Here is a 26777-nt window from a genome sequence, read left to right as displayed (position 1 = left end):
TGCCACCTGCCCGTCACTCCCACCACTACGGCTCTCCTCACACGTGACCTGCCGTCTGCGCATGTACCGGCCATGGTGTTCCGCCTGTGTTGTAACATATGCTGGTACCATTAGTGGTTTGATGACTAAGCGCATAAACGTAATCTGCCGTGCGAATATTTGGTCGACATAAGATCAGACTTGAGTATTTTACCAAGAGAGTAGCTGCATAACTTCCACCCAGCGACAAACTGCAGAATGTTGGCGTGTGGAACTACATCTGGGATTGTAACGTCCATACCATGGAATTTAGTCGTCGCAGACATGGAACAGCCGATACTTGGGGCGGATCTCCTAGTGTACTACCGCCTGCTCCCAGACGTCGCTTACCCTGCTTGCTGGACACTGTCACTGAGCTGCCTATGGCCAGGTTCCGACGCCACGCCGTCGGCTGGTACGCCAAGGTCATCCAGGTTGCAGAAGGAGAGTACACCAAACTACTCGACCAGTTCTCGTCGCCCACAAGGCCTCCCGGGTCCGCAACAGATGTGCTGTGATCCTGTCCATTATACCAATACCACAGTAGCTCCCCTGGTGTCAAGTAGGCCCAGATGGCTGAAAGTGAAATTTGACACCACACTGGCCGAAGGCATCGTTCACCTCTCCAGCAGTCCATGGTTGTCATCCGTCCATCTCGTGCCCAAGAAGAATGGTGCGTGGCGGCCATGTGGTGATTACCGTGTCTTAACTGCTAGGACCATCCCTGACCTTTACCTTGTGCCACATTTGAAAGACTACAATTACGCCATAAGCGGAAAACAAGTGTTCAGCGTCCTTTATTGTGCCAAGGCATACACCTAGATTCCTTTTGCCGAACGAGACATTCTCAAAACCGCTATTATAACACCTTTTGGCCTATTTGAATGTTCATTTATGATCTTTGACCCGAAGAACTCGACGCAAACGTGGTAGAGATTTATAGACCCAGTGCTACGAGGTTTATCGAATTGTTCCGTGTACTTGGACGATATCCTCGTCTTTTCATAAACATCGGAGGAACACGAGTGTCATCTCAAGGAAGTCATGAGAGCCTGGCTGCAAACACTATCGCCCTGAATGTTTCTAAGTGTATGTTCGGTCAACGTGGAATAACTTTCTTGGGCCAAAAAATTTCATTGGAGGGATCATGCCTCTTACCAGAGAAAGTCGAGGCCATATTTAAATATCCGCGCCCACTAACAGCAAACGCTGCCACCTGCCACAGGCAGCTGAACTGCAGGAGCCGCTTACAGCTGCACTGGCTGGTCCAAAAGCAAAAGGCAAAGCAGTCATGCATGCATTGGACACCGGTGATGATCGATGTGTTCGAAGCTGCCAAAAAGAGCACTGCCGACGCTGCATCCTCGCTCATCCGGCGGCAGATGCACACCTGGCACTAGCCAGACAGTCTTTGGGGTTGCTCCCCAGCAGTATGTAAATGAGACATGGCAACTCCTCACCTTTTTCTCACACAAGCAAACGCCCGCGCAACAACGATGGATTGCGTACGACAGAAATTTGTTGCCCATTTACGCAGCGGTGAGATATTTCCGCGTACAATTGGAATCAAGAGTATTTACAATATATACAGACCATAAAACCCTCATGTACGCCTTCCACCAAAGCAATGACAAATGGTCGCCGAGACAATTCAACCAACTTGAGTTTGTACCACAATTTTCGACGGATACCCAACATGCCTCAGGGCTGAATAACAGCTGACTGCTTGTCACTAGTCGGTGCCATCACGGAAACTGTTGACATCCTATGCCTGTCCAGTGTGCAACAATCTGATCAGGAACCGTGCGACTTAATCAAAGATACTGAGACAAGCTTTCAGTTCAGACTCGTAAACGTGCACGTTTAGCGGTTCCCCTGATTCCTGGCTGACAGAGGTAGTGAGCGCCGTGAAAAATGCGCTTGCGGAGTTCTTGGCTCAAATGGCTCTGAGCACTATGGGACTTAACTGCTGAGGTCATCAGTCCCCTAGAACTTAGAACTACTTAAACCTAACTAACCTAAGGACATCACACACATCCATGCCCGAGGCAAGATTCGAACCTGCGACCGTAGCGGTCGCGCGGCTCCAGACTGTAGCGCCTAGAACCGCTCGGCCACTCTGGCCGGCTGCGGATTTCTGCTGGCACGTATGGGCGAGGGGAATTTGTCGATATACGCTGCTCGACGGGGGACGATTCGCATTTGCCAGATTTTATTGCGCAGCTGAGGGAGCATATCCCTCAAATCTGGCCCCGGCCAGCATCACGTCATGACTCACACCCAACATTTGTGCGCAAGGAGTTGTTAAACAGTACTCATACCATGTTCCGTGGAGATGACTTCAGACCAGCACTCACTACTCCTTAAACTGAACAGGTCCTGGCTCATCATGACAAGACGTTGGACATTTTAATCACCCGCAAACTGTACACCATTTCCATCGATTGCGTAAAGCCTGCATACATGTTAGAAAACTCTCTCACTACTCTCTAGACATGTCGCCCGCCTATCTGCCTCTACTGTCTTCGGAAAGCGATTGGCCACCTCTCAGTCTCCTGTGCCACATCCACTAAGACAAATGCTCTCTGGCCGTCATGTACATTTTCCTTCAAGATTCCGAGACTATGCCGAACCTCGTGAACGCTGATGATCTTCACTTCTCCTTGGGGGACTGGTGTGGCGACTGTGTGAGATCGCACTTTTGGCATGCACGATCAGCTGATCGCCACCGAATGTAAAGGAATCGCGCACCTGCTACTTGGAGCGCTGCCTTGCTACAGCGCGATCGCTCTGTGCAGTCTGTGATTTAGTAATTAACTATTCTGTTGTTGTTGAAGGAGGTAAATGTTCATATTCTCTCTCCTATTCGAGTTTATTACACACAGTAGCTGGAAGCAATTATGTTAAGTCAGAGCAGCGAATTGTTGAATGCAATAACTGCCGTCCGTAGTTCACGCGTCGAGTACGTAAAAATAAATTGCGGCGTCGTATCCCTATGAGATTAGCGACAACTCCTTACCGAGCTCCAGAAATGAACCATCAAAATGGTTCAAATGGCTCTGAGCACTGTGGGGCTTAACTTCAGAGGTCATCAGTTCCCTAGAACTTAGAACTACTTAAACCTAACTGACCTAAGGACATCACACACATCCATGACCGAGGCAGGATTCGAACCTGCGACTGTAGCAGTCGCGCGGTTCCGGACTGAAGCGCCTAGAACTGCTCGGCCACCGCGGCCGGCGAAATGAACCGTCCCAAAACGTTGGCGCACGTGAATTCTGGCGCCTGTTCCTAGCATTAACATGGCTGCAATGTACCCACCCAACATTCGTCCCAAATTCCCACAGGGACACACTCTCCTCCTATTGCTGAACAATTTAATCGCAATAGTAGTTTACCATTTGCCTGTGATCAAGGAAGACCCATCACTGATGAAACAACATTTAGTTTTACAATGGCAGTGTGATTGTAGTAGACTCTGAAGGAAGCAATCTGTACTTCATCTATGGAACTAAGAGCATCAAGTGAAACAAGAAAGCCGGCCGGTGTGGCGGTGCGGTTCTAGGCGCTTCAGTCTGGAACCGCGTGACCGCTACGGCCGCAGGTTCGAATCCTGCCTCGGGCATGGATGTGTGTGATGTCTTTAGGTTACTTAGGTTTAAGTAGTTCTAAGTTCTAGGGGACTGATGACCACAGATGTTCAGTCCCATAGTGCTCAGAGCCATTTGAACCATTTGAAACAAGAAAATACCGGAAAACGCCATTTTGTGTGCTAGAAGGGAGGAAAAAGTCCTGAAAAATCATGGTGGAGATCTTCAATCCAAGAAATTGGATCGTCTCAAATTCCATAGGGTGCAACGCAGCACAATATGCAGTCTTCTTGGTTGAGTCCTAGGCTGTGAAGTGTCGATCGTACCAGGCAGTTTGTGATTGTTTTGCAAGACGTTGTGGAGTTGAGCGACCACGCCTCATTACAGATGTTGGATGCCGTAGGCTGGGCAGATGGTAAAACAGGACAGGCGGCGAACTGTGGAAGAACTAACATCAGACTTTAATGCTGGGCAGAGTACAAGTGTGTCTGAACACTCGTTGCATTGAATACTCCAAACGATGGGCCTCCGCAGCCAGCGACCCATGCAAGTGCCAGTGTTAACACAATGACATCGGCATTTAACAGCGGAAGAGCTTTGCATAGTCTCTGAATCCCGATAACTTCTTCATCATGCCGATGGGAGGGAGCGAATCCGCTGTCTTCCAAGGGAATAGCTCCTAGACACCTGTACTATGGGATGGAGACAAGCAGGTGGTGGCTCCATTGTGCTCTGGGAAACATTCACGTGTCTAGTGGAGTTCGTCCAAGGCTCAATGACGGCCAAGGAGTATCGTACGCTGATCATAGACCATGTACAACCCGTCATGACGATCGCCTCTCCCAACAGCAGTGGCATTTTTCGACAACATAATGCACCATGTCATAAGGCCAGGAGTGTGATGGAGTGGTTTGAGGAACACAGTGGCGAGTTCCACTTGATGTGCTGCCCCCCAACTCTCCATATCTGAAACCGACTGAACACATGTGGGATGTGATTGAACGTGGCGTCAGAGCTCAAGCCTCCCTTGCATGGAATGTACGGCAATTAGGTGACTTGGATATGCAGACGTTGTGCCAACTCCCTCCCGAGACTTTCAAAGGCCTCATTGCTTCCATGCCTCGACACGTCACCCCTGTTATCGGCGCCAAAGATGGATATACCGTCTGTTAGGCAGGTTGTCATAATACTCTGGCTGAGCAGTGTACGAGGGTGAGTCAAATGAAAACCTTAAATTTAAAAAAAAAATATTATTTACTGTGCAGAAGTGGCACAAATCTGTATCACTTTTCAACATAATCTCCCCCACGCTCAATGCAAGTCCTCCAGCGCTTACAAAGTGCATAAATTCCTTTAGAAAGAAATTCTTTTGGTAGTCCGCCCAACGACTCATGCACCGCGTGGCGTACCTCTTCATCAGAACGGAACTTCTTTTCTCCCATTGCGTCTTTGAGTGATCCAAACGTATGGATATCACTTGGGGAAAGGTCTGGTGAGTATGGTGGATGAGGAAGACACTCAAAATGCAGGTCTATGATTGTTGCAACTGTTATACGGGCAGCGTGGGGCCTTGCATTGTCACGTTGCAAAAGGACACCTGCTGACGGCAATCCACGTCGCTTTGATTTGATTGCAGGCCGCAGATGATTTTTTAGGAGATATGTGTAAGATGCACTGGTGACAGTGGTCCCTCTAGGCGTGTAATGCTCCAAAATGACACCTTTTTCGTCCCAAAAGAGAGTCAGCATAACCTTCCCTGCTGATGGTTCCGTTCGAAACTTCTTTGGTTTTGGTGATGAGGAACGGCGCCATTCCTTGCTCGCTCTCTTCGTTTCCGGCTGGTGGAAGTGAACCCAGGTTTCGTCCCCAGTAACGATTCTTGCAAGGAAGCCATCACCTTCTCGTTCAAAGCGCCGAAGAAGTTCTTCACAAGCATCAACACGTCGTTCTCCCATTTCAGGAGCCAGCTGCCGTGGCACCCATCTTGCAGACACTTTGTGAAACTGGAGCACATCATGCACAATGTGGTGTGCTGACCCATGACTAATCTCTAAACATGCTGCAATGTCATTCAGTCACTTGGCGGTTTTCTTTCACTATGGCTTCAACTGCTGCAATGTTCTGACCTGGATGAGGAGAATCTTCCACTGAAGTCACACCATTTGCGAACTTCCTACTCCATTCGTAGACTTGCTGCTGTGACAAACGCATCACCGTACTGAACCTTCATTCGTAGATGAATTTCAATAGGTTTCGCAGCTTCACCACGCAAAAACCGAATAACAGAACGCTGTTCTTCCCTGGTGGAGGTCGCAAATGGGGCAGCCATCTTTATACTGATACTGCGATGGTATGTGTGCATCTGCACTATGCTGCCACCTACAAGAAATTCTGCACACTGTTTGTAGCACGCTTACCAAATTACAGGATAATTGCGCGAAATATCGATTTGTTATTACAAATTTAAGGTTTTCATTTGACTCACTCTCGTATTTGTTGGTTATTTTTGTTAATAATCAACAGGAATTTCTCAAGTTTCCTGGTATTAGTCCGCAGCTCGTGGTCGTGCGGTAGCGTTCTCGCTTCCCACGCCCGGGTTCCCGGGTTCGATTCCCGGCGGGGTCAAGGATTTTCTCTGCCTCCTGATGACTGGGTGTTGTGTGATGTCCTTAGGTTAGTTAGGTTTAAGTAGTTCTAAGTTTTAGGGGACTGATGACCATAGATGTTAAGTCCCATAGTGCTCAGAGCCATTTGAACCTGGTATTAGAAACGGCTATTTTAAAATCTTGCCCCCTTTGCATAACTTTCTATGGACGCCTGTGTATAGCCTCCTAATTAATAGGTTTGTGGGAGATATTAGCTAAATGGAACTCTATCAACGTAATCTATAACTCATCATCATCATCATCAGCCAATTCAATCATTAAATGATGTGGCCTCTTCTACATCTACATCTATACTCCGCAAGCCACCTGACGGTGTGTGGCGGAGGGTACCTTGAGTACCTCTATCGGTTCTCCCTTCTATTCCAGTCTCGTATTGTTCGTGGAAAGAAGGATTGTCGGTATGCCTCTGTGTGGGCTCTAATCTCTCTGATTTTATCCTCATGGTCTCTTCGCGAGATATATGTAGGAGGGAGCAATATACTGCTTGACTCTTCGGTGAAGGTATGTTCTCGAAACTTTAACAAAAGCCCGTACCAAGCTACTGAGCGTCTCTCCTGCAGAGTCTTCCACTGGAGTTTATCTATCATCTCCGTAACGCTTTCGCGATTACTAAATGATCCTGTAACGAAGCGCGCTGCTCTCCGTTGGATGTTCTCTATCTCTTCTATCAAACCTATCTGGTACGGATCCCACACTGGTGAGCAGTATTCAAGCAGTGGGCGAACAAGCGTACTGTCACCTACTTCCCTTGTTTTCGGATTGCATTTCCTTAGGATTCTTCCAATGAATCTCAGTCTGGCATCTGCTTTACCGACGATCAACATTATATGATCATTCCATTTTAAATCACTCCTAATGCGTACTCCCAGGTAATTTATGGTATTAACTGCTTCCAGTTGCTGACCTGCTATTTTGTAGCTAAATGATAAAGGATCTATCTTTCTGTGTATTCGCAGCACATTACACTTGTCTACATTGAGATTCAATTGCCATTCCCTGCACCATGCGTCAATTCGCTGCAGATCCTCCTGCATTTCAGTACAATTTTCCATTGTTACAACCTCTCGATACACCACAGCATCATCCGCAAAAAGCCTCAGTGAACTTCCGATGTCATCCACAAGGTCATTTATGTATATTGTGAATAGCAACGGTCCTATGACACTCCCCTGCGGCACACCTGAAATCACTCTTACTTCGGAAGACTTCTCTCCATCGAGAATGACATGCTGCGTCCTGTTATCTAGGAAATCCTCAATCCAATCACACAATTGGTCTGATAGTCCATATGCTCTTACTTTGTTCATTAAACGACTGTGGGGAACTGTATCGAACGCCTTGCGGAAGTCAAGAAACACGGCATCTACCTGTGAACCCGTGTCTATGGTCCTCTGAGTCTCGTGGACGAATAGCGCGAGCTGGGTTTCACATGACCGTCTTTTTCGAAACCCATGCTGATTCCTACAGAGTAGATTTCTTGTCTCCAGAAAAGTCATTATACTCGAACACAATACGTGTTCCAAAATTCTACAACTGATCGACGTTAGAGATATAGGTCTATAGTTCTGCACATCTGCTCGACGTCCCTTCTTGAAAACGGGGATGACCTGTGCCCTTTTCCAATCCTTTGGAACGCTACGCTATTCTAGAGACCTACGGTACACCGCTGCAAGAAGGGGGGCAAGTTCCTTCGCGTACTCTGTGTAAAATTGAACTGGTATCCCATCAGGTCCAGAGGCCTTTCCTCTTTTGAGCAATTTGAATTGTTTCTCTATCCCTCTGTCGTCTATTTCGATATCTACCATTTTGTCATCTGTGCGACAATCTAGAGAAGGAACTACAGTGCAATCTTCCTCTGTGAAACAACTTTGGAAAAAGACATTTAGTATTTCGGCCTTTAGTCTGTCATCCTCTGTTTCAGTACCATTTTGGTCACAGATTGTCTGGACATTTTGTTTTGACCCACCTACCGCTTTGACATAAGACCAAAATTTCTTAGGATTTTCTGCCAAGTCAGTACATAGAACTTTACTTTCGAATTCATTGAACGCCTCTCGCATAGCCCTCCTCACACTACATTTCGCTTCGCGTAATTTTTGTTTGTCTGCAAGGCTTTGGCTATGTTTATGTTTGCTGTGAAGTTCCCTTTGCTTCCGCAGCAGTTTTCTAACTCGGTTGTTGTATCACGGTGGCTCTTTTCCATCTCTTACAATCTTGCTTGGCACATACTCATCTAACGCATTATGTACGACGGTTTTGAACTTTGTCCACTGATCCTCAACACTATCTGTACTTGAGACAAAACTTTTGTGTTGAGCCAACAGGTACTCTGAAATCTGCTTTTTGTCACTTTTTCTAAACAGAAAAATCTTCCTACCCTTTTTAATATTCCTATTTATGGCTGAAATCATCGATGCCGTAACCGCTTTATGATCGCTGATTCCCTGTTCTGCGTTAACTTTATCAAATAGTTCGGGTCTGTTTGTCACCAGAAGGTCTAATTTGTTATCGCCACGAGTCGGTTCTCTGTTTAACTGCTCAAGGTAGTTTTCAGATAAAGCACTTAAAAAAATTTCACTGGATTCTTTGTCCCTGCCACCCGTTATGAACGTCTGAGTCTCCCAGTCTATATCCGGCAAATTAAAATCTCCACCCAGAACTATAACATGGTGGGGAAATCTACTCGAAATATTTTCCAAATTATCCTTCAGGTGCTCAGCCACAAAAGCTGCTGAGCCAGGGGGCCTATAGAGACATCCAATTACCATGTCTGAGCCTGCTTTAACCGTGACCTTCACCCAAATCATTTCACATTTCGGATCTCCGTCAATTTCCTTCGATACTATTGCACTTCTTATCGCTATAAACACGCCTCCCCCTTCACTGTCCAGCCTGTCTGTGCGGTATACATTCCAATCTGAGTTTAGGATTTCATTACTGTTTACGTCTGGTTTCAGCCAACTTTCTGTCCCTATGGGCGTTGTGACCGTTTATTAATGAGAGCAATTCTGGGATCTTTCTGTAGACGCTCCTGCAGTTTACTATTAGCACATTAATATTGTTATTCCCTGTTGCATTTTGCCTACTCCTACCTTGCGGCGTCTCAGGAGGCGTCTTGTCGAGCCTAGGGAGGGAAGTATCTAACCTAAAAAAAACCATGTGCATTCCACACGTACTCCGCTACCCTTGTAGCCGCTTCCGGTGTGTAGTGCATGCCTGACCTATTCAGGGGGACCCTACATTTCTCCACCCGATAGCGGAGGTCGAGAAATTTGCACCCCAGATCTCCGCAGAATCGTCTGAGCCTCTGGTTTAAGCCTTCCATTCGGCTCCAAACCAGAGGACCGCGATCGGTTCTGGGAACGATACTACAAATAGTTAGCTCTGATTTCATCCCGCGAGCGAGGCTTTCCGCCTTCACCAATTCCGCCAACCACCTGTACGAACTGAGGATGACCTCTGAACCCAGACGGCAGGAATTGGTGCCGACATGAGCAACAATTCGCAGTCGGGTGCACCCAGTGCTCTCTATCGCCGCCGGTAGGGCCTCCTCCACATCTCGGATGAGACCCTCCGGCAAGCAGACAGAGTGAACACTGGCCTTCTTCCCCGACCTTCCCGCTATTTCCCTAAGGGGCTCCATCACCCGCCTAACGTTGGAGCTCCCAATAACTAATAAACCCCTCCCCCCATGTGCCTGCTCGGACCTTGCTGAAGGAGCAGCCACATGTCCACTCACAGGCAGAGCGGGCGATGCCACACGGCCAACCTCCACATTGACCCTCCGCCTCGTGCGCCGCGAACGCCGCTGAACCCGCCACTCCCCTTGGGGAGAAGGTGGCCCAACCGCGCCCTGTACACGCGAAGATGTCTCGACAGCAGGGACAGTGGGTGAAGCATGGAACACCTGGGGTGTACCTTGCGACGCACCAGACTCCCCACTGCCGCTACACTCCGAGGCAGCAGCCTGAAGACGGCTGACCGCGGCCATCAACACGCTCAGCTGTTCGCGAACAGTGGCCAGCTCCCCCTGCGTCCGTACACAGCAGTCACACATCCTATCCATCCTAAGGAATCAATTTACTGAAGAGAGTCAATCAACCTTTAACTAGACTGCTAATTCACTAAAGGCGGCTGTTTATTGACTAAACTGTGGTTGCTTGCCACTTCTTGTAGAAAACAATGAAAATAGCACTACCTGTCTCTGGACTGTATTGAAAACAAACACTAGCACTACTGGCACTATGGTTGACTAAAGGGACTCTCTCTGACTGTATTCAAAACAAACACGAAATCTATGGAACTATTAATAGCACTCGACAATTAAAGCTTCCTAAAAGCAAATACACACGGAAGAAGAAGTCGTGGATTCAGGTAGGCTTTCAGCAGTCTTCTCCAAGTGGGACGGTCTTGGGCAGTTCTCTGCCAGGTGTTACCAGTGATCTTCCTGATGTCTTTGTCCCATCTGTCTGGTGGTCTTCCTCTAGGCCTCTGGTGCTCTCTCGGACTCCACACAAGTACTAGCTTCGTCCATCTGTTGTTTTTTCTTCTTGCGACGTGGCCAGCCCACTGCCATTTCAAGGAACCTACTGTCTCTAAGATGTCGTTAACCTTCGTCACAGACCGGATGTCATCTGCCCTTTTGCTGTCCTTTCTTGTATAGCCCAGCACTGATCTCTCCATGGCTCTCTGTGCTGTCCTAAGTTTCCATTTTGTAAATGAATTCAGTGTCCATGTCTCGCAGCCATACGTCATCACAGGAAGAATGCATCGATCAAGCACTGCTTTCTTCAGATTTACTGGCATTTTTGATCTGAATACTGTTGAATTCTTCCCAAATGCTTGCCAGCCAAGCTTGATGCGTCGATAGATTTCTGGCCTTATGTCTCCCTTCATATTTATAATCTGGCCAAGGTAAACATACTCACTGACCTCTTCTAATAGACTGTCCTTGACTTTCACATCTCCAGCTGGGACCCATTTGTTGGACATTACTTTTGTTTTGGAAAGGTTCATGTTCAAGCCAACCAGCTGACATTCCGATGCAAGCTCTGTAACTAAGTTTTGGAGCTCAGCGAAGTCTTTGGCCAGTAAGGCAATATCATAGTTAGTAGTTAGCTTATGTACTGTCAAGGAACGGACGCTTCCTTTTTAAATTCGAAGTGAAATAAGCACGACAGAGTAAACGATCGACAAGACCTGTTGCTCTGCAGTTGATTAGGGCATGTAAACGGGTCGACACTCGTTGGCTTACCTGTAATTGGTACCTTTCACACGTGCTTGTAACTACAGGCTCGGCCGGAGTGTACGGTGGTGGTGGTGACATCGCGCCAGAAGACGCTGGAGTCGGCGTCGCACATCGTTGTGCTGGAGTCCGGCGTGGCGGTGGAGGAGGGCTCGCTCCTGGAACTGCTCAGGCAGCGCCAGTGGCTCTTCCAGGCTCTACGCCGCGCCGCCGAGGCGAGAAGCGTCGACGCCGTTGATGCTGAAGAGGACGACACCATTGACGAATGTGGGTGCCTCCCTAGTCGCTAGGGGTGGGACAGACACTAACGTGCGGCTGATTGTACGCCAACTAAACCTTCAATGAACAGGTTTTCCACAAAGAATACCCTCCTTTCGGATTATATATCTAGGAGTATACGTAGGAACACAGTCGAGATTCGTAACAGTTGCTTTACGTATTCCATTTTCCGATTGTCCTCGTTATTTTCTCCCAATTTATGAAAGTCGGTGTATTTACTTATTGTTATTGTACGGGTTTTTGGAATTTTGGAGTGTACCTTTAAATAAGGAAATTTGCTGTTCGCTCATTTATTTATTTATTTATTTTTGCACTTATTTTACCTGGCAAGAGGCCCTCTCTTACACCTAACCTGGCATACTCAGATTGAACGAATTTCAGTTTGTACAGAACATTAAGGACACATATCGTGTTATACAGTATTAATATTAAAGAAAAAAATAGAGATTATAACAGCAGTACAATGATAATCATAACAATCAAAAAATAATTATAACAATCAAGAATAATAATAATAATAGTAATGACTATGTATATCAAAGTAAACATGCTTTTCTTTTATGAATGTCAGTCCTATTGCTAGTTGGGTATTTTCTCGTTATGTTCTTGCAGCTTGTGAGTTATTCTCATCGAGCAGAGACATAAGACGATAGAATGGTTGGTTGGTTGGGGGAAGGAGACCAGATAGCGTGGTCATCGGTCTCATCGGATTAGGGAAGGATTAGGAAGGAAGTCGGCCGTGCCCTTTCAGAGGAACCATCCCGGCATTTGCCTGGAGTGATTTAGGGAAATCACGGAAAACCTAAATCAGGATGGCCGGACGCGGGATTGAACCGTCGTCCTCCCGAATGCGAGTCCAGTGTCTAACCACTGCGCCACCCCGCTCGGTCGATAGAATGGGGTGAAAGAGATATAGAAGAGGTAGCTAGGTTAGAGGCAGAGAAATAGAATGGTAAAATTCGAAGCTATGATGGAGAGGAGAAAGAAAGAGATGAGAGGGGCACAACAATGGTGGCTATACCGTCCCTAATATGTAAGTTTTGAGTTCCCTCTGGAATGTTGAGTGGTTCTGGATAAGACGGAGATCACAGGGGAGCGCGTTCCATAGTCGTATGGCTGAGATGGAGAATGACACGGAGAAAGATTTTGTGTTACGTAAAAGTACAGCCAAGATGCTAGACGTATCCGATCTGGTATTGCGGTTGTGGAATAATGATAGGTGTTTAATGTGAGAAGATAAGTATTGGGGGCACCAGTGGCTAAGAAATCGATGAAGTAATCACATCGTGTGGAGATCGCGTGCCTTATGTGGGCGTATCCAACCTAGCTGGGAGTATGAAGGACTGATATGGTCATACAACCGTATATTGCACACATATCTAACGCAAGCATTCATCACTAGCTTGAGGCATCTCGAATTTCACTATTTGTGCCGTGTTGAACTACATCACAATAGTAAAGAGTAGGCAAGACTAGTGTTTGGACTAATTTTTGTTTAACATGAGCTGGAAATATTATTCTAAATTTTTGGATTGCATGTAGGGAGGAGAGCGATTTCCGGCAAGCTGTGACTGTATGTTCTTCCCAGTTTAGGTGTTCATCCAAGAGTATTCCAAGGTCTTTTACTGTTTTTTGGTACGGTAGTTGGGTACCATTAAGGAGTATTTGAGGGACTGTTTCGCGAAAGTACCGGCTGATTAACTTTGGATGAGATATAAGAATGACCTGGGATTTCTTGGGGTTTAGTTTCAGACCTAGGTTCTGTGCCCATCGAGAAACACTGCAAAGATCTGCGTTCATACTCGCTACTGCGTCAGCAATGTTCTTGGGGCTTGCACTTATGTACAGTTGGATGTCGTCGGCATATAGATGGTAGTTGCAGGAGTGAATCACTGAAGAAATATCATTAATGTACAGTGAGAAGAGTAATGGACCAAGGACGGAGCCTTGGGGAACTCCAGAGCGCACATTTTTCCATGATGACTTCTCCGACCCACAAATGACTTGTTGACTTCTGTTTTTGAGGTAGCTGTCGAACCAGTGTATTGCGCTGTTTGAGAAATTCAGCTGTTTCATTTTAATTAGTAATATATCAAAGTCAACTGTATCAAAAGCCTTGCTAAAGTCAAGCAGTGTTAGGATGGTAGCTTCACGTCTGTCCATAGCATGTTTAATGTCATCAGTTACTTTGATTAATGCAGTTGTTGTACTGTGGCGCTTTCGAAAGCCTGACTGATATTTATCACGGATGTTATGAGTTTTGAGGTAATCCGTTAGGTGTTCATACCATGCATTCATTCGCAGTGTGATCGAACAGCAAGTTGAAGTTGAGCGATCACAGTTTGATTCTGATTGTACACAGTTGAGCCTGCAGCGTCAGAGCTGGGCCCCTGCCCCCTCCAAGCTGAGCAGGAGCCCCACCGACGACGTGCAAGCAGCGACCTGGGCGTCGAGGAGGTCGGCGTTCTTGCAGCACTAGGGCGCAGTGCCCGCCTCGAAGTGAGTACCGGAGTACTCAACTGTCGTCCTCATTCAACGCTGCTTAACATACAGATAGACATTTATACAAAATTTCAATTTTTGTATGGGACAGTAGACAGCAATGGCTCAGAAGTAGATTAAAATACACCGACGGAAAAAAAATCGCAACACCAAAAAATAAGTAATATAAGTAATGGATTTTCGATAATAAAATTGTCTAGCTAAGTGATTAACGTAGCAAGATCACCAGTTAATGTAAGCACGAGATAAGCCGTTGTAAATGAGAAATGAGCGGCGCGTGGTAGCCGCGCGAACTAGGGCGCATTGTCACGGTCCGCGCAGCTCCCCCCGTCGTAGGTTCGAGTCCTCTCTCGGGCATGGGTGTGTGTGTTGTCCTTAGCATAAGTTAGTTTAAGTTAGATTAAATAGTGTGTTAGCCTAGGGACCGATGACCTCAGTAGTTTGGTCCCATAGGAACTTACCACCATTACCTGAAATGGGACATGTTAGTTCATTAACAACCGGTGTAACCGCCAGAATGTTGAATGCAAGCGTGCAACTGTCCAATCATTGAGTCGTACAGATGCCGGATGTTAGTTTGTGGAATGGAGTCACATGCTTGTTGCACTTGATCGGTCAATACAGGGACGGGCCGGCCGGGGTGGCCGAGCGGTTCTAGGCGCTACAGTCTGGAACCGCGCCACCGCTACGGTCGCAGGTTAGAATCCTGCCTCGGGCATGGGTGTGTGTGATGTCCTTAGGTTAGTTAGGTTTAAGTAGTTCTAAGTTCCAGGGGACAGATGACCTCAGAAGTTAAGTCCCGTAGTGCTCAGAGCCAATACAGGGACGGTTAATGCTGTTTGTGAATGACGCTGGAGTTGTCGTCCGATTATGTCCCATATGCGCTCGATTGGAGACAGATCTGGTGATCAAGTGGGCCAAGCAACATGTCGGCACTCGTAGAACATGGTTGAATACAAAGCGGTATGTGGTCAAGAGTTATCCCGTTGGAAAAACAGGTCGAACCATCAGATTGACCTACAAACCGGATAACAACTAGAGTCTCCTGCACGAGAGTGCACCCCAGAACATAACTACAGGTGTAGGTAAAGGCCGGCCGGAGTGACCGTGCGGTTCTAGGCGCTACAGTCTGGAGCCGAGCGACCGCTACGGTCGCATGTTCGAATCCTGCCTCGGGCCTGGATGTGTGTGATGTTCTTAGATTAGTTAGGTTTAATTAGTTCTAAGTTCTAGGCGACTGATGACCTCAGAAGTTAAATTGCATAGTGCTCAGAGCCATTTGAACCATTTTGTAGGTCCAGTGTGTCTAGCACACAGGCCGGATGGATGCAAGCCCTCAACTGACTCCCTTCTAACCAGCACCGAGGCGGAACCAGCTTTCATCAGAAAATACAACAGACTTCCAACCTGCCCTCCAGTGAGCTCCCGCTTAAAGCCATTGAGGTTGCAAATGGCGGTGGTTTCGGGTCAGTTAAATGCACACTACAGGGCGTCTGTCTCGGAGCTGTAACCGATTTGTAACAGTTCGTTGCGTCACTGCTCAAATTGCTGCTCTATGACTCGCCAGAGCCATACGCGGAAGATGATGGTCTTCCCTCTCGGTAGTGCCACGTCTGCATCCGGAGCCCTGTTTTCTTGCGACCGTATATTCTCATGACTGCCGCTGTCAGCAGTCATGTACAGTAGCTACATTCCTGCCAAGTCTTTCTGGAGTATTGCAGAAGAAACATCCAACTTCTCGTAACCCTGTTACTCGATCTCGTTGAAATTCAATGAGGTGTTGATAACCGCCTTATAATCATAGTATCGGCGAAGAAGACCTGCAGAAGACCATGCATTTTAAGTACCTAGGGTCTGTCGTCACTTCAGACTGCGACACAACTCTTGTTACTCGGATGAGGGTGAATGCAGCTTGGCTCAAGTTGAGACAGGTCACTGGAGTCCTCTGCGATAAAAAGATGCCTCAGTATCTAAAGGCAAAAGTATATAAGATCATGGTACGCCCAGCAGCAATGTATGGGACTGAGTGTCAATCTATGACGAAACAACAGGAGCAAATTTTACACACCGTGGAGATGAAGATGCTTCCATGGTCCATGGGGCTGACACGATATGACCACGTAAAAAATACAGACGTCCGGCAGAGGTTTTGTGTCACGCCGATCACCGACAAAGTGAGGGAAGCCCGTCTCCGCTGGTACGGCCACGTCATGAGAAAGCAAGACAACTCAGTTGCAAAAACAGCACTCCACATCTACCCAGGAGGAACAAGACACCAGGAAGACCGGCAAAGAGATGCACTGACAACGTTAGGCGAGACATGCACGTTGTTAGCTTAAGACCAGAAGATGTCAACGATAGGGAGAAATGGAGGAGATGCAGCAAAACAGTAGACCCGGCAAGCCGGGATTAATGCTTGGAAAGAGAGAGAGAGTCATTCTTGACTGACATCAACGGACCATATCCTATCTCAAGGGTAACTAACGCCCATGATTGTTACAGCATGTATTTAAAGCAAACCTGATCTGAATTCTCATAGCGGCGCTATTAACGCCTCTCGTATGCAACTGGCGCGAAATTTGAATGGACACATCTTGCAGGTGTAGAAACATACCTACCAACTTTCGTGTTGTTTCCCACAACTCGTTCTTAGCGTTGACGTACTCTCTCTCTCTCTCTTTTTGTCGTCAGTATAGTTCCAACACCCTGCTTACGGCCAAGATTTCTGCCATGTTTTCCTTGGTCATCAGGAGAATACCCGAACTGGAAATCCCCTCTCAAATATTCCTAGTTGGGGCTCCTTGTTCCCCACTGCCAGCCTACTGAGATATCTGCCTGGAAACAACAAAAGTTTACTACTCTCCGCCATCTGTCATGTATAGGAAATCAACATTGACAAAAAGAAAACCGCTTATATAGCAATTTCGGCCTACTAAGGCCACGGCATTGAGATGGGCACGAGCTTCCTTAAAATTTTCACCAGCATTCGGCACCACCATTGGTCTGTTCTTTTGTATCCCACTGGGAACAACACAAATTGTTCCTCATGTACACGGTAGTCGAGTCCCGCTACAACGTGCTCCTAGTAACGTTCAAACTCGTACGGAAAATGTTCACAAACGGTGCAAGCTGGGAAGTGGCGATGCGCGGCTCCTTCAAGCAAGTAGCAATCCGATAAGCTCCAGAACCGATACCAAGTCCGTCGTAAACAACGAGCAAATAGTCCCATTTGCATCTAAACTGAAATCCGTTCAAATCAAAATAGTTAACACAATACTTGAACGGTGGATAAAGGAGGGCATCATGCGAACTGCTTTCCGGGTGCTTTATGCCTGTTTAAAGCGGCCGGGAAACGAAGGGTTTACCTATCTGAGGCGCGTCTTTCGGCTGCCTCTGTTGCTGCGCGGCTCAGTGATAACGTTCTACATCGTATCGAGACGACTAACCGATCCCACCTCCATACCGCTGCCCACTGTTGGAATATCATCGCCGCCAGTTGACAGACATACAAAACCTTGTGCGAGAGAATACGACAACTGTTTTTAACCTTAAAGCCAAGTTTGTTTTGGTTTCTTCTGTCTCTGCTTGGGCCAATGTTCACGATCTTTGATATCTCGTGAATAGTGAAAGTTTGTGCCAGACCTGTACTTGGAACAGAGTTTCGTGCTTTTCGCGAGCAATCACCTTAACGACTATGCTATCTGAGCAAGCTGGCACGTGTGACTCACTGATGTTTCCTTCTTTGACTCTGGAACATTACTGCCAGAGGCTTTCCCACCAGAGATGGGGAAACAGCACCACTGGGGACAAGAAATCGACGGGTAAGTGGCCACAAGGGATGTATATTAACTGAATTAAATTAATCGAAATGAAATGAATGGGGATTCTGTGAAATTATGGGTTCAGCAATGCTGATAGGCTGTTGCTGATATCACTTCATGTCATCATGTCTTCATTGATTTAGTCTTCTTCATTCATTCATTTCAGTGAATCTAATTGAACTGATCGAATCTCTTTATTTCTACACACTCGAGAGGGGTCTGTAACGCCCCAGCTGCAAATATTCTGGAATAGTTGATCCTGAAACTACTCGGCAGCTCGTGATAATGTCCAAGTGATAGATAAGGGCACTCAATAATCAACAATAATCACACATTAACATTTGAAAAGGTACATTTTTAATGCTGCAAAGACAATCATAATGACGGGTATATTTTCGTCGTGTGGAGCTACTCGTACTTAATAAATATTCAAACAGGCGCTGAGAATATACTTGAACGGTTTATTACTTGGTATTACAGAAAAAGAAGAACAGTTGCTGTCTGTAGCTTGTAAACAACAAAACAGTAACCAAGGAACAAAAAATGGTTCAAATGGCTCTGAGCACTATGGGACTTAACATCTTAGGTCATCAGTCCCCTAGAACTTAGAACTACTTAAACCTAACTAACCTAAGGACATCACACACATCCATGCCCGAGGCAGGATTCGAACCTGCGACCGTAGCAGCCCCGTGGTTCCGGACTGCAGCGCTAGAACCGCACGGCCACCGCGGCCGGCTAACCAAGGAACAGAATAAACATAAAAACAAGTTATAACTCCAAGAAGTAGGCAACAACATTATTCAGCGCTCCAAGCGGCGGACTCAAACTTGGCGGTTTACGCCATTCATTTGTTGCCGTGCACTCACTGAATTCGCGGCACAACTGTATCTATGGATGTTGCGAACGGAACTAACGTGTGTGGACACAGCAGTCGACGTGAGTAGCGGTCGCCACGATAATACACACAAGGTGAAAATGAATGCTGAAAACCTCGAAACACATGGCATAAAAATATAATTAGCGTTGAACGCTTACAGAGTGCAGAAAAAGCAATGATTCAAGGTGTTGTGCTTCAAATGGCACAAATAACATCTACTGAACATGGAAACGTTGAACCTGCAACAGCTGTTGTCTGTAGTTTTGAGCATACCTTGAGACCACAGTTGGTGCCAATGATTGAACTTAAATGAGGTCGTATTGCGTTGTTGTGAGACTCTGGGTGGTCCTTCGAAGAACCGCCCAGTTCACTGGTCCTGGGACGTCATTTGTGTATCAGTCGTTGTAGTCCAAGGAAAATGCACCTGCTACTCGGTTTGTCCCTGTATCGTATTCAGACGTAGGTCGTCCTGGCTTCTTCTCGTACATGAACATTCTGCAGCTCGCCTCTAATGATGTAGGGTAAGACATGACAGGGACGGCGAATGGCGCAAAATGGCGTTTAGAGATGAGAGCAAATTCTGCTACGAAATCAGGACTGACCCCAGGTAGCCACAGTCTACAATGACTGTTCACGTCTGGAGTTGTTTCAGGAAACACTGAACACTACAGAACACGCCTAGAACATCTACTCCATCTTACGACGTAAACTAGATAGGCTCCTCCAAAAAATCAATGTGCCTCCTCGCACTTCTCACATTACGGAACGTCCTCTCAAAGATGTTCATCAACTACTCTAGCCCTTAATAAAACCAGATCCACCCCCGTTAGGAATGTTTGAGGTGTGATAGGTTGGTAGCTAACTTCTATAGGTTTACTGGTAAGTCACTTGACTAAAATGGCACATTACATCTTAATAGCCGTCTCTGTGTGCGTTACTGAACTGTGTTGGAGATAAAGGATGCGAACTAGATTGGTTGTCCTATACGATCTGTTCCATAGGTGTGTAATTGTGTAAATATGATTTTAGAGAGTACAAGTTGCATAACGTTAACAAAACTTCATTCATATGGTACCATCACGTCAGGGAATTAGTTTTTCATTTTATATTAATGCATTTCAGTATGGCGACTTACTGCCATTTCTGCAGAAACAGTCTTCAAGATTATGTGTTTTCAATTTTTAGAGGTTTGTGTCGCGTGGGATTAGCCGAGCGGTCTGGGGCGCTGCAGTCATGGACTGTGCGGCTGGTCCCGGCGGAGGTTCGTGTCCTCCCTCGGGCATGGGTGTGTGTGTTTGTCCTTAGGATAATTTAGGTTAAGTAGTGTGTAAGCTTAGGGACTGATGACCTTAGCAGTTAAGTCCCATAAGATTTCACACACATTTGAACAAGAGGTTCGTGCTGCTGGTACGCTTTGATATTCCACCGTATACACCTTGAAATTTTGGGTGGCCCTGGATTTGTAGATAAATGGAAGATACTGAAAACATGGTCAGTAGCGGCTCAACTGGAGAGTATCAGAAAAACACTGACAACACTTAGTATGTTTAATGCGATGGCAAATTGTTCATTTTTAAAGTGGAAGCCCAGCCCCTCACCGGGAAAGCACGCCTTGGGTGCCTTCGAGTGTCGAAGTTTGAGGGCGATAGTGTCAGCGTGATGCTGGATTTTGTTTAGCAGCCTAATTAGTAATTAGGCAAGGTATATAAAGAGGATTCACAAACTGCATCTAATATTATTCCTGAGCTTGCGCTGCATCTTATCGTAATCCTTTGTTCGCGTTGTAACTGGATAGTTGTGATGTGCACCAGCGCAGTAACGTTATTGGTAGCATTACAAAATGGATTAGCATACAAATAATGAAATGACCGATAAGCCGCTTGCATACGGCAAATATGGTGATGACCCTAGAGCAGCTGCACGATTGTGTGTGGGAAGGTTTCTCAACAGAAATAACCCTCATTATTCAACGATCACTGACCGCGAAGTTGCAAGTAAGTAACGTGTTTCTCGCTGAAGTTATCTAAAATTGGGACTTGTATGTCCAGCAAGGTATGTTTTCTGTTTTTGTTACACATTCATTTACGTCCAATAGTACCGTGTAATACCGAAAAATTTAATGTACCTATGGTAAGCTTTCTGAATACTATATCAATTATTCTGCATTTTTTTCCGGAATTGGATACCGAAAGCGAATGCTGGCCTTTCACGTTCGATTCGAATGGTTGCCTCGGAAGAACACATTTCATTTCGGAACACTTCGAAAATGAGAAAAACGCCTAATACGCTTTGTGCAATGGTGTTTACAACACTGCGTGCCTAAGTCAACATTTCCTCCTACGGTGCTGTGTACCTATGAATGCACGTTCACTCGAAACGGCATCGTGAACTTAATGCAACTCTTGTATTTAAGCAGACGAAAATTCGCGTACTCAAGGGGTTAGAAGTAGCCAACAAAGCTTCAAATGGCTCTGAGCACTATGGGACTCAACTGCTGAGGTCATTAGTCCCCTAGAACTTAGAACTAGTTAAACCTAACTAACCTAAGGACATCACAAACATCCATGCCCGAGGCAGGATTCGAACCTGCGACCGTAGCGGTCTTGCGGTTCCAGACTGCAGCGCCTTTAACCGGCAACAAAGCTTCAATGTGAACGTATAGACAGAATGATCACTGGACAGTATCTAAGGCCTACCATAGTAACAGGACCGACTTACGTTATTGATCTCAGAGATGTTTTTCCTACTCTTTCGGTTGATGTGCCAAAGGAGTTTGTAAGATAGTGTGGCTGTAAAACGACGGACCTCCAGTTAATTTTAGTACAAATTTTTTGCACCACTTGAACACCACATACCTTCATCGATGGACTGGTCGAGGGGGACCTGTTTCATAGCCACCAGCGTCACCATATCTTACACCTCTTGACTACTTTCTGTGAGGAAGTACGTAGACTGTGGTGTATGCTGCTCCTGCTAACATCAGTGGAGGGACTCCTTACACGAATCCATGGTGCAACTAAAATACCGAATGCATAACCACATTTTTTCACTATATACGTCAGGAAACTCTGCAATCAAGTAAGAGGTCCAAATGTTGAACCCCTTTTGTACTGTATTACACGTCGTGACGCTTTATTGGGTTTCTTAGCCAAATGTGGAACATCAAGTCATCACCATATCCGAATAATTCTCTGACTTCGATGCCCCACGGGCAACAAACCATTAAACCGTTAATATCAACTGAATGCATATTGCAACTGAATGTTACCATTAATTCAACTCAAATATGGCTGGTAGCAGAAAAGGAAATACAAGTACATAACATTTATTAAGAGTCATGAAGAAAACTTGCAAGACATCTGGCATGTTCCTTTTCAATAACACTCTACTCAGAGAACGATGAGGGGGCATAATATGATAATAATAACTACAAGAGCGAATTGGACTGTAGCTAATTGAAATATTAACTAAATTTAACATGGTGTGAGTCTTCTTTTCTTTTTTACTTTTGAGCGTGTGTGGGAACAGGACAGAACGCTGGATCTGGGACAGGCACAATAGCGTCCGATGTAACGAAAAAGCGTCTTCTTACATACGAACAGGCGTACAGTCTCAGGTGTTGTCTCTGTGAAAGCCGAAGGGTTCACTTTCCCATGCTCTGAAGATAGCCTTCAGCAGATAACAGTCTTATGCTTTCCTAAAGAAACACGGCTTGCAGAAAAATAAAAGCCTCGGACGCGAGGGTAGTCGCTGGGTGCAGAAATGCGTGACTAGTGAAAATGTTTGTGGGGTCACAAGAAAGAAGGGCGAATCGGATAGTCGTTGGCACTTTAGCATGACACACTTCCTTGAAGGGATTTCTGTGCAGAAAGGAATCATACCATTGGCTGGCTGAATGTTCATATTCAGCGATTGGCTGTCATGTCCTGTTTTCCGGGAACAAGGGAGAACGCTGTACGATATAAATAGAATATAGGGTGTTGGTTGTAGCACAGAGACGCAGATGGTTCGAATAGACTGACCAGAGGTAGGGAGGTGGGGATATGGCGTGCATATTAGCAGCCAATCAAGGTCCAGAGTTGGTGTTGAAAGAGACACGACCCTCACCCTGCAACACAAAGACACAGTCACAATCACATCTTCCTGCACGTCTCATGCTGAATATTTATTGTGAGCATTATTAGCAGCACTGGCGTTGTGAGACAATCCTTGGACCGCATCAATGGCATTGTGAAAAAACCCTTGCTCCGCATTTGCTCAGATCATTATGGTCATCTGTCTCAGTTCCAGCATTGCTTTAGTAGACGCGTTTGTTCCTCAATCTAACTGTCAGGCTGACACTCGCTTGTCTTCTTTGGAATGGAAGCTCGTAAGTAATTTTAAAACGCCAGTTGCCTCTAATAAACATGTTCCCATTTGCCTTCAAGTAATGCCGAAAACCAGCGCGTTTACTTGGTATAATTGATCCAGGGCACATTTTGTAATAACGTTTGAAGTTCTTTAATAGTCAAATGCGTTTAATCGGTGTGTTTAATTGAATAAATTGATGTGTTCATTTAAAACTTCTTTCTATGAACACCTCTCTTTAATATCATATTTAATACTATGCAATTCTCCACTTTAGGATCCGCAGTTAGGACCATAATTTCTTCATGATACTCATTACATTGTGCACAATAGTTTCAGCTTTGGCCTTAAAGGTATCTGCTCCTCTTGATTAACTTCTTGGTTCAGGGTAAACAATTTAAACGAGCACGGGGTTTCCAATGACGTAACATGATACTTTGGTACAGTTGCATGCGCACTTTATGTCCCATACCTAATACGATGAAATCTAAATAACTTTGCAGTCTCTTGACAGCCTATGATAATGTCACTTTGACTGAATGAAATTATGATGACACTCAAGATTGTCCTATTGCTCTGTAAATAGCGATTGGTAAGTCGGTATGTTTTCCTCTCAAAGACACCGTCTTCTTATTGTAAGTCCAGGCTCTGTACTGAACTGTCTGACTGCAGGATCGGAACTGTGTGCGTGAACGCGGCGCATTGCGTTTTTTCCCTGTCAGCGAAAGGATTTACATCTCCATCAGTACAAGCCGGAAGCAATGCAGTCTACGTTTGGCAGTGCTCTCTTTGCGGGCTGGCAATACTATCGGCAAGCGAGTACGACGCGCAGGTGGACGATACAAAGTGGTCCGCATTTGTGAGTGCCATCTAGAGGCTCTTGTTCGTAACTGAGACGCGCCAAGCTAGTGGCTGTACCTGTGTGGTGGCAGCCTCTCATGGTGTTTGTTCTGTGCCCTTAAGCCTGGTATACGGCAATCTGTACATGGTTTCCCTCTTGAAAAATGACCATTTTACTACCCTGCACCACATGCTAAAATGTTCTGCAAGAGCAATATGAATAGCAATGATCCCAGCACACTTCCCTAGGGCATTACAACCTCTTCTCAAGACGCTGTCCAATACTTTCAACTAATTTTCTAAGTCGTTTCCTGTCCCTGACAGAATCAGAGAGTTTTTGTCAAAGCTTGATGTTTTTATTTTTTCTCCATGAACTTCATTCCCTTACCATCAGGAGCTCATGGTTTAGTGGTTACCATCACTACCTCTAGATCGTGGGGCCTCGGATTCAACTCTCAGAAGGCCGGAGACGTTTTTCTCTCGGGACTGGGTGTCTAATCATTTCATCTCATCTTCATCAGACGCACAAGTCGACGAAGCGCTGACCAATATAAAAACTTTCACCTAGCGGCTGAACAAACCTAGGTTGCCCGATAACACAGTACGATGATTTCAATTTTTTTCCATTCCCTTACCAAATTTCGCCACAGATTCCTGTTTGTCCTCAGTGTATAGATCGTATAATATCGAGGATAGGTTACAAGCTAGACTTCCTACTCTTCCCAATTACAGATTCCCTTTCATTTAATTTGATTCTTGTAACTGCACTCTACTGTGTGGACATTTTCCACATAACATTTTGCTCGCTGCATTTTATCCTTGGTAGCTTCAGAATTTTAAAGAGTGTGTTATGGGCGAAATATGTAAAGCTTTTCTAAATGTACAAATTCCGCAGGTGTAGGTTTGCGTTTGTTCAGTCTGTGCTCTAAGATAAGTCGTAGGATCAGTATTGTGAAGTTATCCCCGCATTTCTCCAGAACGAAAGCTGATGTTCTCTGTTCTTCTGTAAACAGTTAGTGTCAAAATTTACAACGATGCCATATTATACTGATGGTTCGATAATATACAAGCCTATCAGCATCTGTGTTCTTTAAAATTGGTGTTAACGACATTAGTCGCAAAATTTGAAGTTATTTCGTGTGTTTCATATATCTTGCATATTAGGCGGAACTGTTCCGTTGTGGTATGTTTCACAAGGATCACTAATTTTGGGAGAACGTAGTCTATTCCAGGTGTCTTGTTTCGATATGGGTCTTTTAGTGCCTTGCAAACTCTTTTCGCAGTATCATATCCGCCATTTCGTCTTCATTTACTTCATCTTCACGTTCCATAATATCGTCTTCAGGTTCATTTCCTCCTCTAGCGTCTTCTGTATATTCATTCCACCTTTCAGCCTTATTTTCTCTGCTTAGTACTGAGCTCTTGATATTCATACAACAACACCAGTTTTCTCCCAAGCCACTGCCCTACATGCAGTATGTACATTTTCCGTAGTAAAGAACACTTCTACAGCTTTGAATTTCTTCACGGATCACGATTTTGTACGTCCTAGCCCTGTTAATTTTGCAATCGTCTGTATTTTCTTTTGGCTGCTTCATTTGATCCATTTTTATATATTCACCGTTCGTCAGTTAAATTTTATATGTAGCGTGTTATCCGACGATTTACTTTTTGCCTATTTGACACTCTGCTGTCTTCATCATTTCCTCACTCAGAGCTACGCTGTCATCTTCTATCGTGTTCGTTTCTCCTGTTTGAGTTAATTAGCCGTAATACACTGACGGAAAAAATCAGAACACCAAGAAAGAGTTGTATGACATAGGCGAAAGTTGGTAGGGGCGTTACTACATCTGAGAGATATGTCATTCAAATTCTGCGCCAGTCGGATAATAGTGGCGCTATAATAGCGCCGCTAAGAGGATTCATGTCAGGTTTGCTTTAAGTACACTCTGTAACTGTCGTGGGCGTTAGTTATCTTTGAGATTGGACGTGGTGAATTGATGTTAGTCAAGAATGCCTTTTAACGCGACAAAGATTCCGTTATCAACATCACTGAGTTTGATGGAGGTCGTGTAACAGACCCACTAGAAGCTGGATGTTCCTTCTGCGATACTGCAGATAGACTTGGCAGAAATGTGGCCAGTGTATATGATTACTGGCAGCGGTGGTCACTATAATGTACGGTCGCGAGAAGACCGGGCTCTGGATAGCCATCTGACACTGTCGAGAGGGAAGACCATCGTGTTCGGCGAATGGCTCTGGCACATCGTACTACATCTGCAGCTACAATCTGAGCAGCAGTTGGCACCACAGTGACATAACGTGCTATTAAAAATCGCTTACTTCAATCACAGCTCTGACCTGTAGCGTGCTTTCCACTGAGTCCAAACCACTGCTATTTGCAGCTTCAATGGCTTTAATCGGGAGCTCATTGGAGAACAGAAAGGTTCTAATGAAACAGGTTGCCAACCTGTCTGCGTGCTAGACACACTGGACCTATACCTGGAGGTACGGTCTGGTGTGCGATTTTGTCTGACAGCACGAGCACACTCGTGGCTATCCCAGGTACAGGGTGACACACAGGAGACA

General features: G+C 45.7%; 1 protein-coding gene across 1 annotated transcript in view; it reads left to right on the top strand.

Moving 5' to 3' along the window:
- LOC126474356 (bile salt export pump-like) overlaps window positions 1-26777 on the top strand; it is a 179905-nt gene that overhangs the window by 93098 nt on the left and 60030 nt on the right. The window contains exons 5-6 of the mRNA XM_050101823.1: window positions 11567-11786; window positions 14161-14297. Coding sequence (XP_049957780.1) covers window positions 11567-11786; window positions 14161-14297 — 357 coding nt within the window. The remainder of the gene's footprint in view (window positions 1-11566; window positions 11787-14160; window positions 14298-26777) is intronic.

The sequence above is a fragment of the Schistocerca serialis genome, chromosome 4 (assembly GCF_023864345.2).
Source record: "Schistocerca serialis cubense isolate TAMUIC-IGC-003099 chromosome 4, iqSchSeri2.2, whole genome shotgun sequence".
Taxonomy (NCBI): domain Eukaryota; kingdom Metazoa; phylum Arthropoda; class Insecta; order Orthoptera; family Acrididae; genus Schistocerca; species Schistocerca serialis.
This window is presented reverse-complemented; position numbering and strand designations above follow the sequence as displayed.